Raw genomic sequence first — 15,399 nt, 5'->3', positions numbered from 1 at the left:
TTGTACAAAAGTGGTATAAACATTAAACAATACATAAAGACTAATTAAATGAACAAATACATTAATAAAATGTCAGCTTGCAGATATTGTGTCAAATTCGTTAAGCAAAAACACTCCTTGGCTTAGTAAATACCCAGTAAGATGAACACTAATGTAAAGTGAAAACTTTGAAATTCAAGTGATAAATAATTATGCGCCTTTAATTGACACGATAGTTTTACAATATAGTTGTGTCGATCAGATTACAAAACGTATAGGCCTACTTATAGGCTAATAAAATTATTACCTAATTTCAAACTTGTCTGTTTTACGATCTTTAGTCGGTTTGCGTTTTAATAAACACTGTCCATGTAAATGTTTATTATGTTAACATGTGGGATGAGGCTGATGATGTTTTTGGCTTGCCTGCGTCACTCTCCTCACGTGTTTCTTCATCTCAAGCACAGTGACACATCATTCAGACAGCACATAGACACCCGACAGGGGCAACACATCGCCCTCATGGGGATCCAGAAGATTCTTTGGATGTGTGTTCTGCTCCTGGCAGGTCTTTTAGACAAAGTTAGTGGATTATCCAATACCCAGGTAAGACAAATACGTATTATACAGTTTTTAAATCTTAAAAATAATAATAAAATAAAAAAATCTTATTTTGGTAATGTTTGGAAATTACCCAAAGCAATTAAACAGTAAACAATAGAGAACATGAAAAAAATAAAATAAATAAAAAATAGATACAAATTCAAATTTTCATGGAATTACTTCAGTAGACATTGTGGATTCAACCAGGTAACGTTTTACACGTTACACTAAAGCTCTGGAAACAAATTATAGAAAAAAAAATATGACATCAAAGTATCTTGTCTCTATATTAAAGCATGTTATAAAGGCAGTGATATTAAGACATATATTGGGACATAAACCTGTGTGATTTGGGGATAACGTGCAGACTATTTTCCCCATGCAATAGCAGGTGGCGCAGGTTGCCACAGAAACTGCCACAGAAAATAAATAAATAAATGAAATAAATAAGAGTCATAGTCAGTTTGTATGCACAGGAATAGACAGTGAAATAAAATGTCCAGAAGACTGTTTTGCAACACATTAGTTGTTCTTTTAAGTGCTTTAACTAACAGCATAAGTCACCAAAAGGTAAATATTTACTCTACCTTATCAGGCAGAATATTATAAAACCCACTACTACAGCGTCAAGGTGATGTAATATTTTTTTAATGGTAACACTTTACAATAAGGTTCCATTTGTTAACATTAGTTAATACAATTAGTTAACATGAACTTTTATTAATTTTGGTTAATTTTAATTTCAGCATATACTAATACATTTTTTAAATCAAAAGTTTGATATGTTAACATTAGTTAATGTACTATGAACTAACAATAAACAATTGTATTTTTATTAACTAACATTAACACAGATTAATAAATGGTATAAAAAATATATTGGGACCCACTTTAGATTTGGTGGCCTTAACTAATGTGTACTAAACCATTTGATACAATGTACTTATTATGTACATACATGTTGTTGCATTGTAATTACATTTAAAGTACTTGCATTTAATTACATTTGTAGTTACACTGTTCATTTTACCCCTAACCCAACACTTACCCCAAAACCTAACTCTAACCCCTAATCCTAACCCTAACCTTACTCCTAAACCTACACGTACCTCATCCTCAGTAGCAGCAAATGTGGGAATTTTGCAGAACAACACATAGTTACACAGTAAATACACAGTCTTGTATGTATTTAATGTTAGTACATAGTAGTAAAGGCCACCTAATATAAAGTGTGACCATATATTGTTCATTGTTTGTTTATTGTACCTAATGCATTAACTAATGTTAACGAATGGAACCTTATTGTAAAGTATTACTGTAAAAATATTTCTTAATTATTTTGGGAAACAGCACTGGCCTACATTTGCTTTTTCTAATGGTGTACAATCATATTTCTTTCTAATTTCTATCTAATCTAATTTCTTTGCTATTTTGAGAGCCTGTTCATTGACAAATAGGATGTACCAACTTTTTTGGATTGCTTACTCTAATATCACTCTAATATTCGTGTAATATTTTTATTTGATTTAATATTTTAATATTTAATATATTGTTGAATCTTTTTATAGCATCTGTCTGTAAACATCTTTCTCAGGTTTGTAACCCAGGTGTTGGTGACACCATATTCAACTATGGTGCGAAAACCATAAATGGGACCCAATACATCCCATTCTCCCATTATGCTGGGAAGCATGTCCTCATCGTCAATGTGGCCACCTACTGAGGACTCACCTTCCAGTATGTGGGTAAGTTTGCATGTTTTTCCACTTACTGTAACTCAAATATTAGTATATATTACTGTATATACACCTCTCATTACACAGTTTGCATGGCAAACACTAAACCTGTTCTTCTGATAATTGTATTGATTGTATGTCAATTAGAATTGAATGCACTACACGAGGAGCTCCGTGATGTTGGATTCACTATTCTCGGGTTTCCTTGCAACCAGTTTGGGATACAAGAGCCTGGGAAAAATTATGAAATTCTTCCTACATTAAAGTGAGTTGATTTTACTCTATGAAATACATGGCACTGCAATAACATTTACATTGTGTGGTTTTAAAAGCAGATCCTACAAGTCTGTTAACATGACTAAACATATATCACTCAGCAATTTTTTATCAGATGGCACAGTCCTTTAAGAAGAAGATGAGTTTCCTGAGACTTTTGTAAGATTGAGGTCATTGGTCATCTCTCTTGAGCCAAAACTATCTGAGCTTCAGACAGTATGCGATTAGCACATCCATCATCACCTTTAAATTACTGCACATATCATATATCTTAAACCTAAAGGCTCTTTTATCAAATCTGGGGTGACATTTGAAGCCACTTCTCCATCCATGACTCCTTTAAATCCCTATTTGTATTCCTTATAGACAGACCCTGGGTGAATATATTTCTCCTTGTCTTCACAGGTATGTCCGTCCAGGCAATGGATTTGTTCCAAACTTTCAGTTATTTGAGAAGGGGGATGTGAATGGAGACAACGAACAGGCCCTTTTCACATTTCTAAAGGTTGGTCATTGCTCATTAAAGCATAATTCTCAACTCGGTGGTCTATTCTGATAGAGTCACGAACAGCAGGGATAAAACAATGCTAAATGCAAATAATCAAATTCAACTAATCATATAAATGAATTACATGAACAAATCTATGCAAGGTAAGAAAAAATATGACCCAGACTACATTAAATATGAGTTCACTTGCAAAGAGACAAACATGGTTTGTGCCAACTACAATGTGTTTTGTGATTTTTGTTTTGCTGTAATTAGGCTAAACACATGGGCCATATTTTAAGAGCTCTAGCACTAAGCGCAGCGCAATGCCATAAGTCATCTATGCAAAGTCATTGGGCATGGCCATGAAGTTTTGGTATTTTTGTGCAAGTGGGTTTGGCAAAATTGCATGTGCAAAGCGCTAATGGGCTGGGTCAAGTGCAATTTAATTCTAAGGTTCTTCTCCGGCACCGTCTGCATCCTATTATGTAGTCCATTCCCTGTCAAACACCAGCGTTATAAACAAAGACAGTACATTCATAAGAAGCTGGTAGTGTAAATGGGCTGTATGCAATGATTTAGATGAACAGAAATATGGACTTGCATTCTTTTGTACATTAACTGCGTACTTGTTGAATGTCAAGCATATTTCTATGACAGTGACATGCTCCTTTTATACGCACAGAAAATGTGGTTCTCGTCAGGATTTGGATTTACGCTCCATTAAATTATAGAGAATGTACAGTAAGTATTATTAATCATTTACATCTAGTGAAACACAAAACATGGCTAGTATTAACAGTGATTTTATCGGCACACACTTCACTTCTACTGGTCGACTTTGAAAAATTCAACTCATTTATTAAAACAAAATGAAATTAAACCAAAAATATTTCTCAATTCAAATTACACTTCAAATGAAATGAAAATATATTCAAAATAACGAAGTGGTCTAAAAAAATCATATCTAAATCATTCTACCAGCCCCTTTTGCAGTGACTTAAAAATCATCAAGACAATCAAGACAATAAGTGGAAAAATACATTCCTCCCTCGTTCTCTCAGGCCAGGGAGCCCCCGGCATGACGTACATCCCCCCCTTTCCTTGGGGCGGGGCATGCCTTCAGCCCCGTCTGCCGGCAGGTCATCCCCGCCTACCGAAACAATAACAAAAAAACACGGTACATTCACACTGGAACGGTGCCCGTACCAACTTAAGATAATATAAATAATATTTAAAAAGAGAGGGAAAGGCCAATGCGGAGCGGCAGCGGGAGAGAGAGAGGAGAGAGAGAGACGAAATAAAAAAGAAAAAAAAAATTCTCACCGGTTCTCTGATACGCCGTAGCTTGGTCCTCGGCCACTCCTCCACCCTCTCGTGGATGACAGCCGCCCCTCCCCAGGCGAATCGGAGGCAGTCCTCCGGCCCCTGGCGGACGGAACGGCCCACTGCATTTTCGGTGGACGAAATGGGTCACACCCGCCTCTGGCAGCGGTTCTCCCGCTCCAGGCGGTCGGCCAGGAGCCCCTCCCCACTCGCGGTCGGCAGTCTCAGACCCCGCCGCATTTCAGCGGCTGGTAGGGGTCTCCTCCGCCCCTGGCAGCGGCCCTGACCGCTCCAGGTGGTCGGCCAGGAGCCCCTCCTCTCCTCACGGTCGGCGGCCGTTCCTCTGCTCTCAGGCGGCTGGGCTCCTCCGTCCCCCGGCGGATGGCCGCGGCTGCTTCATTGGGGTGGATGGTAGTGGCGAGGACTCTGCTTCAGCGCATCCCTCCTCCTTCCCGGGTTTCGGCACCAGTGTAACATATCAACGGAAAGGAGGAGGCAAGAACCGGCTTGACAATATAAATAATATTTTAATAAGAAACCAAAAAGACAAACACACATGTAGGTGTCGGATAGCTGTCCGTAACTCTCTCTCTCTGACACACCGCGGTCTCCAGTCAGCCTCATCCCTCTCGGGCTTAATCAGCCTTATTAGGGGCCAGGTGTGTGGAATAACGACCTGGCCCCACCCTCCACCCTGCCACAAATACCAATACAAATTAGACATGCTTTTGAAACGTCTTAGCGCAATGACCTCTTTCTTAGGAAAATAGCCAATTGTGCTTTGCACCACTTCATTAATATACAATACACCCACAGTTTGCGCACATACACCCACAGATAGCGCAAACACTCCCACTCACGCCCTCTTGCACATTGCTCTGGCACAAAAATTGTGCTAAGAATTAGCTTTGCACTTTTTGCGCACGTGAAAATAGAGCCCTTGAAGTTCACATTCATTATACTTTTAGAAACCAAAATTGTTCAGTTTCCTATTCAGCCAATGCCATGCCATGTTTATAAGTTTGCACATTTTTGGGCCTATACAGTTCATTGTAATATTAATAATTGTTTATTGTATGTAATAAATGTTTGATTGTATGGACATTTTTGTTTGCATTTGTACAAAACACAAATTTGGTACTGTATTGGTTCACCACTTGATGTCCAATGTAAAATCAGGGTCCTGTAGCATAGACCCTTTCAGGAGCAATGACCAGTAAAAATGTAGAGACAGTGTAACACAAACAAACACAAAACACCGTCAGGGTGACACATGTTACACTAAAATAAGGCAATAAACTTTAACTAAACATAAAATATAACACAGAACACCCCAGTGTACATAACTGATTTTGAAGAAACATAACTATTCCCATAAAATATAATGAAATGTGAGGGGTCACGTAGGGACTTCTGGAAATGCCCGATAATTGTTTTTCTCCATAATTTTAATTATGGCTTATTGTAAAAATTACATTGTAGAAGATACATTGTCTGGGCAATGAAGGAGTCAGGAGGCAGCGAACTGTCAACGTGAGTATTTTTATTACTCTTCAGGTTTGTTTATTAAACGTAAACAAAAAAAGGCACTCAGTGGCCAAGTAGTCACACACACAAATGAGTAAAGGCTTCTATCGAGCACACACAGGTACAGTCTCTCTCTCTGGTCTCTCTCTGCCGTTCTGATGCTTTGTGTGCCTTTTTATGTCTCCCTCCGCCATCATTACAACAAGAAGTAGGCGTTAAATATAATTATAACCCAGGTGACGAGCCTTACCGCTCTCTCTCTACCGCAGACAGACACACGACCACGCCCTCGTCACCACATACATGTATTCTTAGTTAAACAAAATATACATTTTTACCATTAATTATGCAGTAAAATTATACTTTTAACATCTAAAAAATATATATATATTTTTTAAATATCTTAATTTTACTGTAAAATTACATGTTTTGTCTTGTTGTAATTAACATTTTTTATTATGTTTTGTCTTGTTAAATATAGTTGCATTTTTATGTTAAGGTAACAACATGTTAACCAATTAACGTTTTCTCTTTTTTTTTTTTACTGTAGCATTTTTACATATTCTTTTACGGTTAAAATTACAGAATTTTTTTACAATTGAATTGCAACACCTATGATGCCAAAGAGTTCATTAGAACCAAATTCCAGAGGGAAAAAAGTTTCCCTTATGACTCAGTACACTGGACATTGCATTTGCAAACACATATAGGAGTGTCCTTCCACACATGACCTAGTTGAAACCTCTCTACAATAACGGCAATATTCAAATACTGGCTATGGTGTTTGAGTCCCACCATTTTAGGTGCAAAGCTGTTCGCTATAAAAGGAGGCGCGCAAACACCATTCCTCAAAATTTTCTTCCTTCAAGACAGCGATTCATCTCTCATCGAGAAGCCCTCTACTGTTTCGCCGTCGACTACACGAGTCATCAGGTGGGATCTTCATGGCAACAAGAAGACTCTCCGCTCGACTGCAGTGTTCCGGCGAACATCACTTCGTCTCGCCGCTTCGCTGGTGAACGAGCCACTTCAGCATCCTGATTCCCCGCAGCTCATTGGCAGGAGTTGTGTATCCTTATAAGCAATTGTATATTGTATACATATATATATATATATATATATATATATATATATATATATATATATATATATATATATATATATATAAAACTAAAAGAGCCACTTACGTGTTCTCGTCTTTTTAAAGATGTCGTTCCGTAAGTGTTCCTTGTGCAGAGGCACATCCTGCCATCAGATCAGCATGAGAGCTGCATTCCCTGCTGGGCCGTGCCCACGCAGAGTCAGTTCTCATGGAGACAGACTGCCCTCACTGCGAGGGCATGAGTCTCAAGATGCTTCGCGAATTGCCCTAGTTCTGAGGAACGATTCAGCCTCCCGCGCCCTCCCACACCCGAGGATCACACAAGGAGGCAAGGCGGGGCCGTGCGGTTGAGCAGGATGAATTTCAGGTGGTTCTCGTGCCGGCACACGCCCGCGAGCCCCTCAATCTCTATGTAACATGTCTATGACAATACATTATGTGCGTGACAAGTGTGTGATGCACGGCCTCGTCTCGTCTGACACTGGGGATGATGACGATGTCATGTCTCTTGCTGCATCAGGCAAGTGGTCAGTGTATGACGCTACCGCCTCTCCCCCCAGCGAGGGGGCGAAGAGCTTGTTTACGCCACTGACAAAAAGATGCTTTGCATCCTTTCAAGGGCAGTCGAAGAGCTCGACATCGAGTGGTCTCCTCCAGAGGAACCTACACAATTTCACCTTGATGAATGGTTCCTGCAGTCCGGAAGCTGTCAAAGGACAGTGTCCCGTGGATCTGCTGGAACTCACGCCCCATTCATCTTTCTAAACCGTGTCGACTAACCTCCGCATTGACTGGAAGAGCATACTCAGCGGCAGGCCAAACTGGTTCAGCACTCCATGCGATGACGGAGCTCCAAGTTTTCCAAGCTAAGCTCCTCAAACAAATGGATGAGCAAGGCCACGATCCAGAGATGTTCAAAGAGCTCCGCACCGCTACGAACATAGCGCTACAACCACGAAAGTCACTGCACAGGCCATTGGCAAGTCAATGAGCAACCTGGTGTTTTTGGATCGTAACATGTGGCTGACCCTCACGGAAATGCATGATGCGGGAAAAGCTGCTCTGTTTGATGCTCCGCTGTCTCCAGCCAGCCTTTTTGGAAGCTCTGTGAATAGAATTGCTGAGCGCTACGTCATGACTCAGCAACACTCACAGGCTATGAGACATTTTATGCCAAAATGGAGCAGTACTTCATCACAACCGGCTCGCTCCCGCTCTGTCTCGGTCAGGCGACCGGCTAAAAACCCCACGCTAGCTGCCACGGACGCGTGGAGAACTCTTACTGGCATTCCGACTGGGTGCTAAAAAACTATTGAACATGATTATACGAACCAGTCTGCACATCAGCCGCCACCATTTCAATGGTGTTCTGTCTTCCAGGGTTCCGTCCGAAGATGCGCCGGTGTGACGAGCCGAAATACACAATCTTCTCGCAAAGAACGTGATAGAGGTTGTTTCATATGAATTAATAAGCCTGCTGTCCCGCTGCATGAATGCATGGCAAGTCCTCACGGGCTAGAGCTGGTGTTTACAACGATCGAGCACAATCTGTGGTCCGACCACATGATATGCCGGTGTTGCATGCACAGACTGCAACACACACAGTGGGATTTACAGCCGTTATGTCCTCGTTCTGGATTAGGGCTTCGGCGCATTCTAGTTCTGAGACGCTTGAATCGCGCGCTCGCGTCTTGCCCATTCAAAATGTTAACTCAGAAACAGATCTTATCGCACATCTGTCCTCGGGACTGATTTGCGTCAATAGATCTGAAGGATACGTACTTCATGTACCAATTGCACTGTGTTACAGGCGGCTTTTTAAATTTGCGTTCGAGGGAAATGCGTATCAATGTCTTTCATTTCAGTCTGTCTCTGGCTCCCTGCACGTCCACGAAATGTGTCAATGTGGCGTTCACCCCATTGAAAATGAACGGTGTGTGTGTGTTTTGAATTACCTCAGCGAATGGTTATTACTATCTATTCAGAGGCACTACTGAGCGAACATAGAGACTTGCTGCTTTACCATATGGAAAATCTGGTCTAATGTCAACTGGGCGAAAAGTACAATTTTCCCCAGCTAGTAAATCTCCTTTTTAGGAGTTCATGTGTGCGCACCTCATGAACGAGTGCATACAGACCATTCTTCAGTGTCTGTTTCAGTTCAAACTGAAAAAACATTACCACTGAAGTCATTTAATTTTCATGTGCATCGCAGTAACTCGCCACTGTCTTGCTGCTCTTGCACTATGGACAGCGCCAGTCTTCTACCAAAAGGGTGTTACACTGGTCAAGTTTCAGAAAGAAAGATCTGACCACAAATGCATACAACACAGGTGTGTAATGAATGCCCAACTTTCGACACCTGGAAACAGCCGTGACATATCAACCGCCTAGAGCTACTGGCTGTCTTTCTAGCTTTGAGAGCTATTCATTCCGATATTGTGAATCACCACATTCTGATTCGTTCGGACAACACAACAGTAGTGGCGTATATGTGTCGCCATGTCACGCCGGCCACCGTATGGCTGGCGAAACGCATGTATGTGCTTCCCTCGGTGCGCCTCCTTCATTCTGTCATCAGCAAAGTCTGAGTGACATGGAAATAGTTCTGTTAATTGCGCCGAAATGGCCCAATCAGTCCTGGCTTCTGGAGACAGTAGAAACACTGGACGGGCCTCCATGGGAAATACCGCTGAAGAAAGATCTTCTCTCTCAAACACAAGGCACAGTTTGGCATCTCCAGCCAGAGCAGCGCAGCCTACACTTGTGGCCTTTGAATGGAGTGTGCTAAATGTGCCATGAACACCATTTTACAGGCCAGAGCGCCATCCACGAGACACCTCTACATGCTAAAATGGAATGTGTTCACTGATTGGTGTTTTTCACATGGCAAAGACCCAGTAAACTGCCCCATACATGAAATTCTCATATTTCTTAAAGAGCGATTAGACGCAGGAAGTTTACTTGGTGACTATATCTGCGTATCGCACACCTGAAGCCGGCGCCACTACAGGCAAACATGATTTAATCATAAAGTTCCTTAGAGGAGCAAGACGATTAAAAGCGCTCATAGGGCCCCCCTTCGAGCCTTTGGACTCTGTTGATTTGCGCATGATCTCCATTAAGGCCGCAATACTGCTGGCTCTGGCCTCAGTAAAACGGGTCGGTGACTTACATGCACTATCAATTGACAATTCATGTCTGGAGTTTGGTCTGGGTCTTTCAAAGCCACTGTCAAACCCAGTAAAAGCTATGTGCCTTAGGTTCTTACCACGTCCTTCAGAGCGCAGGTGGTTCACCTTCAAGCCTTCTTCCCTCCTCCATTTAATTCGGATGAGGAACAATCCTTGCATTTGTTATGCCCTGTGCAGGTGCAACACGCATACGTTGAGCGCACCCACCAGTTCAGACTGTCTGATCAGTTCTTTGTGTGCTATGGAGGACGCACGAAAGGAATGTTCAGTGTTGGGGAAGCTACTTTGAAACTGTAGTTTGACAAGCTACAAGCTACTCATAATTTTAAGTAGTTACGCTACAGTCAAGCTACACTTTTGAAAAAGTAGCTAGCTACACTACAAGTTACTATCAAAAAGTAGCTAGCTACATTGAAGCTACTTGAAGCAATATTTGTTTTTAATGTTACTATCAAACCAATAATATTAATAACAAAATTTACACTAATGACATTTATATTAAATGTATTTAATACATTTAATGAATAGTAACATTAATACAGTTAATAATGGCCATAAAATAAAATACAACAGTATAAAATAAAAAACAAAAAAGATCAGACGCCATTAAAAAATAATTTGTATATTATACTTCACACTTTTCAGTCCTGCTGTGGCCAGGTGTAGCCTACTTCCCTAAATATTAAATTTTTATGACAAACTCTCCTTGGGCTGGCATTTTTTGTTCTTGTCACATTATATTTAGTGTGGATAATATGTGAATAAAGACTCAGGGCATGTTTCTCCCCTCACCTGGGTTCATGCTCATTGTATTTTCTGACTTTTTTGCTATTGACACGCAAGTGCCAGCTTTACAGGTCACATACAGAGGTTGCTCTACAAATATTTGTTCGCTTTGTTGAGGTCCAAAAAAGTGGACAGATGGTCATCCTAGATTGTTACATAATAATACATGCCATAAATTATTTCCTTTACCAATCATTTTATTTATTTTACATGAAGAAATGGAGAAATCAAACAGTTCTGCATGATAGTAATTATTATAATAATATATACTGTATATTTATAAATATTATAATAATAATTAACTCGCTGCTCCCAATAACGCACAGATGATAAGCGAAATAAACATATTTAGAACAGAAACAAAATCCCTCAAAAGGCAATAATAACTTTTTGAATTATTTTATTTAAAATAGTAAAGGTAAATATGCTGTTGTGTGATCTATTAAGAACAAAGTGTCTGAAACATTCTTAGTTACACAGAAGAATAAAATGGTGTTCTTTTATCATTTTCAGATTTACCTGCCCCTGTACGTCTTGTACCAGTAAACAAACTGTGGTTGCTTGCTTTACATAACCATTAGACAATCTCTTCTTATCCAAGTGAGCTGTAATAAGCTCTCAGTAGATGGCGGTAATTCACTCTTTTTTTTTTTTTTTTTTGGGTGATCTGCCATTACAAAAGAAGATGACGACACTGCCTGATTCTGACCAGCAGACCGAAATATGCTGCCAGATCGTCTGACATTTTGCCAGTAAAAGTTTGGCTTCTACACAATAAGGAAGGCTATTAGTTATAATCTGACCATCATGATGGTCACGCTACACCACTACTTGTTGGAAAAAGTAGTTCACTACTGGAAGAGCTACTCTGTTTTAAAAGCAGCTGAGCTACTGTCAAGCTACTGAAAAATGTAGTTTAGTAGCGTCGCTACATGTAGTTAGCTACTCCCCAACACTGGGAATGTCCGTCTCCAAGCAAAGACTTTCTCACTGGATCGTTGATGCGATTGCCCTGGCTTACGAATCACAGGGTAAGATTTGCCCAATTGGTTTTCAAGCACGCTCAACTAGAGGCATGGCCTCCTCATGGGCATGGACGGACGGTGTGTCTTTATCAGACATGTTTTGAAGCAGGATAGTATTCTCAAAACACATTTGCAAGGTTTTACAACCTAGATGTAATGTCTCTCTCTTCACAAGTCCTCTCTGTTTAGAGCGCTTGCTATTTTGTTTGCCAAACATATACATATGCCCCTCCTTTAAGTATGGGCTCCCCATCATTTTACACAACCGCCTGCATTCAGGCCATTGTAATTTACAATAAAGTCACAAGCACTTTCATTATACATAAACTCCCTTCCTGACTGGGTTCGTGAAGGGGTTAATTCATACTATATGACTATAGTTCATATATTCATTCTGAGTGCTCCCCTCCTTGCCCAACATGAGGTTCACTCACTTGCAGCATATTCGTGTCGGTCACCGTCCCGCGAGACTTCAGCGTCATGTTTCCTCTCTGGAAGGTTATGTTGTGTAGTGCGGCGCGATGGGATTCTGTTCCCCATATGCATTAGCAAATGCAGTGTCAAGTGTACTGAGTTGTAAGGGAACGTCTCGGTTACGTACGTAGCCTAAGTTCCCTGAGACGAAGGGAACGAGACATTGTGAACGCTGACCGCACTACATCACTCGTTCTTTTGAGGTGCGAGCGATGCGCTCCTTGTCCATCAGTCAGAAAATTCTGAGGAATGTTGTTTGCATGACTGCTTTTATAGCAAACAGTTCGTGCCTAAAAGGGCGGGACTCAAACACCATAGCCAGTATTAGAATATTGGCATTATTGTAGAGAGGTTTCAACTAGGTTGTGTGGAAGGACACTCCCATATGCGTTAGCAAACACAATGTCTCGTTCCCTTTGTCTCAGACACTTTCCACGCAACCAAATCCAACATTGGACCGTTCAAATCATGCAGTGAATAAAATCTGTAGAACAGTTTTTTTTTATCAAAGATGTTTACCTCTAACTGCACAGAATAATTGAAATTGAAACCTCTATTTACCAATTCACCAATGTACCCCAAAACTTTTGTCCATCTGCAACCTATTTCTGCCAGGTATAGAGTTAAAAAAAAAGACGGATCCACATAATCCTCTCTTTCTTTCAGAATGCATGCCCACCTGTGGGAGACAGCTTTGGAAACCCTGCCAACAGATTGTTTTGGGAACCTCTCAAGATCAATGACATCAAGTGGAACTTTGAGAAGTTTCTTGTGGGTCCTGATGGTAAACCTATAATGAGGTGGTTTTCCAGGGTGAACGTATCTGAAGTGAGAGCAGACATCCTGAAATACTTCCATCAGCTTGTTCAAAAGGCTGATTAAGTTTGAAACCGTGGATTCAATTGTACATTCCTCTTTCTCTCTCTCTTTCTCTCCCACCTAAACTGTTACACTAGTTGACACCAAGATTATACTGTATGTGGTTAAGTTTAAAAATGTAAACCTTTGTGAATTGGATTATTATTACAACAATATTAACAGTATAAAATAGTTTCAAGACTGGCCCTTCCAGAGGCCACAAGCAGCAGGTCAAGGGGTCAGTTTGGAGACTGGGCATGTAGATGACGGGAAGGCTTGAAAACAGACATTCTGTGGTGCCAGACCTGAAAATGCGGGTCAGAGGGCAGCTCTTTAGTGCATTCAGGCTGCTCGGCTGCCTTGCAATCATGCCTCATCTCCTAAACGATCCTTCCAACTTGCTGTTGTGGCTGTGGATGTTAAGTAAATAAAGACTGATGCAAGAAACTAAATGTTTTCCTTTGATGACTGCACATCAGGAACAGATATGAAATATGCCAATGTAATCAGCTGACTGTTAGGCTTTCTTGACACAGGTTAAGGACAAACTTGTCTTAACTTGATGTGCTGAAGACTTAGTTTGATGATACACATAGATCTTAGCCTCTGGAATTTGCCGACTTTAAGGCATTGCCTGCAGAATGGATTTAAAAAATAGTAAAATGTGTTAAATGGAGTAGACCATTGTCCAAGACAATATCAGAAGCCCACATTTTTCCAATGAAAAGATTTGTAGAAGGGGGTGTTGAAGAAGTATTCCAGGTTCAATACAAGTTAATATAAATCATCAGCATTTGTGGCATAATGTTGATTACAACAAAAAATAATTTCGACTCATTTGTCCTTTTTTTTTTTAAGCACAAATCGAGGTTACAGTGAGGCACTTACAATGGAAGTGAATGGGGCCAATTTTTAAAGGGTTTAAAGGCAGAAATATGAAGTTTATCATTTTATAAAAGCACTTACATTAATTCTTCAGTTAAAACTTGTGTATTACTTGTGCTGTAAAGATGTTTAAATCTAAATTTTTACAGTCGTTTTAGTCGTTTTGTTGACAGTACATTGACATGGCAACAAAGTTGTAATATTGGCTATAACTTTACACAAAAAGACTAGTAAGCGATTTTATCACACTAAAATCATGTTGACATGCATATTGTTTATTCTATTGTTTACAAAAATGTCAGCGCGTGTGTATTAGATTTGACAGATTAGACGTTTAAACGAAATTACGACACAAAACCATAATAAATACACAAATATTCTTAGCTATACAATTATTATACTGATATTAGTTAATAACATATCGCTTTATATGTTTGCTGCAAAGACATAAGTTGAAATGATCTCTTCAGTCCAGTCAGCTCTGTTGATGGCTTGAAGCCACAGCCATCTACGAGAACCCTTGAAATAATTTTCAACATCGGAATCCGATAAAAGTTTACTGTTTGCAGACGGTTTCTGCCACCACTTCCGTGTGAGACGCAAGCGGTGACTTTGCCAAGATTGGCCTATTCTCGTTATGCGCCAGAGAAACTAGCACGCAGCACCTTTTATGGTTTTTAAACATGCCTAATTTAGTTTTTAAGGTCTCATACAATAGATTTACATGCATCCAAGGTCAAAAACATAATTTAAATTGCAGCATTACCTTTTTTTCCCAGTGTCAAAAACGACTCATTCAATGATCTGTTCTAAAGGATTCATTCTAAACTCCTCCTTTCAGAGAGCCTACACTGCTCTGATTGGTCTACTGCTTAGTTTAGTGTTTGAGGGTGGGTCAAAGCTGTTCGCGAGCAGCCAATGAAGACCAGAGGTGGGTTTTGTTTGTTACCAAATTACGTAGGTTAGTACAGAAAGTAAGTCTGGAATTACTAACGACTCGTTTCAGGTGTTCAGAATCGGTTCTTTCTTTTGGGAGTCAATAACTCCATTTGTTGTGCACTTTGATTTTTGAAACTTTGCAAACTTTTTTACATTCACAAACAGCTATATAACACACTACATGAAAGGTAATATTTGAAAA

At 40.1% G+C, this 15,399-nt stretch overlaps 1 protein-coding gene across 1 annotated transcript; it reads left to right on the top strand.

Moving 5' to 3' along the window:
- The first annotated feature begins 443 nt into the window (after positions 1-443).
- gpx3 (glutathione peroxidase 3) lies at positions 444-13,825 on the top strand. The gene is made up of 5 exons (XM_051650012.1): positions 444-585; positions 2,177-2,327; positions 2,466-2,583; positions 3,000-3,099; positions 13,182-13,825. The coding sequence occupies exons 1-5, from the start codon at positions 502-504 to the stop codon at positions 13,395-13,397; spliced, it is 669 nt and encodes a 222-aa protein (XP_051505972.1). The 5' UTR covers positions 444-501; the 3' UTR covers positions 13,398-13,825.
- The last annotated feature ends 1,574 nt before the right edge of the window (positions 13,826-15,399 follow it).

The sequence above is a fragment of the Myxocyprinus asiaticus genome, chromosome 22, assembly GCF_019703515.2.
Source record: "Myxocyprinus asiaticus isolate MX2 ecotype Aquarium Trade chromosome 22, UBuf_Myxa_2, whole genome shotgun sequence".
Classification (NCBI taxonomy): domain Eukaryota; kingdom Metazoa; phylum Chordata; class Actinopteri; order Cypriniformes; family Catostomidae; genus Myxocyprinus; species Myxocyprinus asiaticus.
This window is presented reverse-complemented; position numbering and strand designations above follow the sequence as displayed.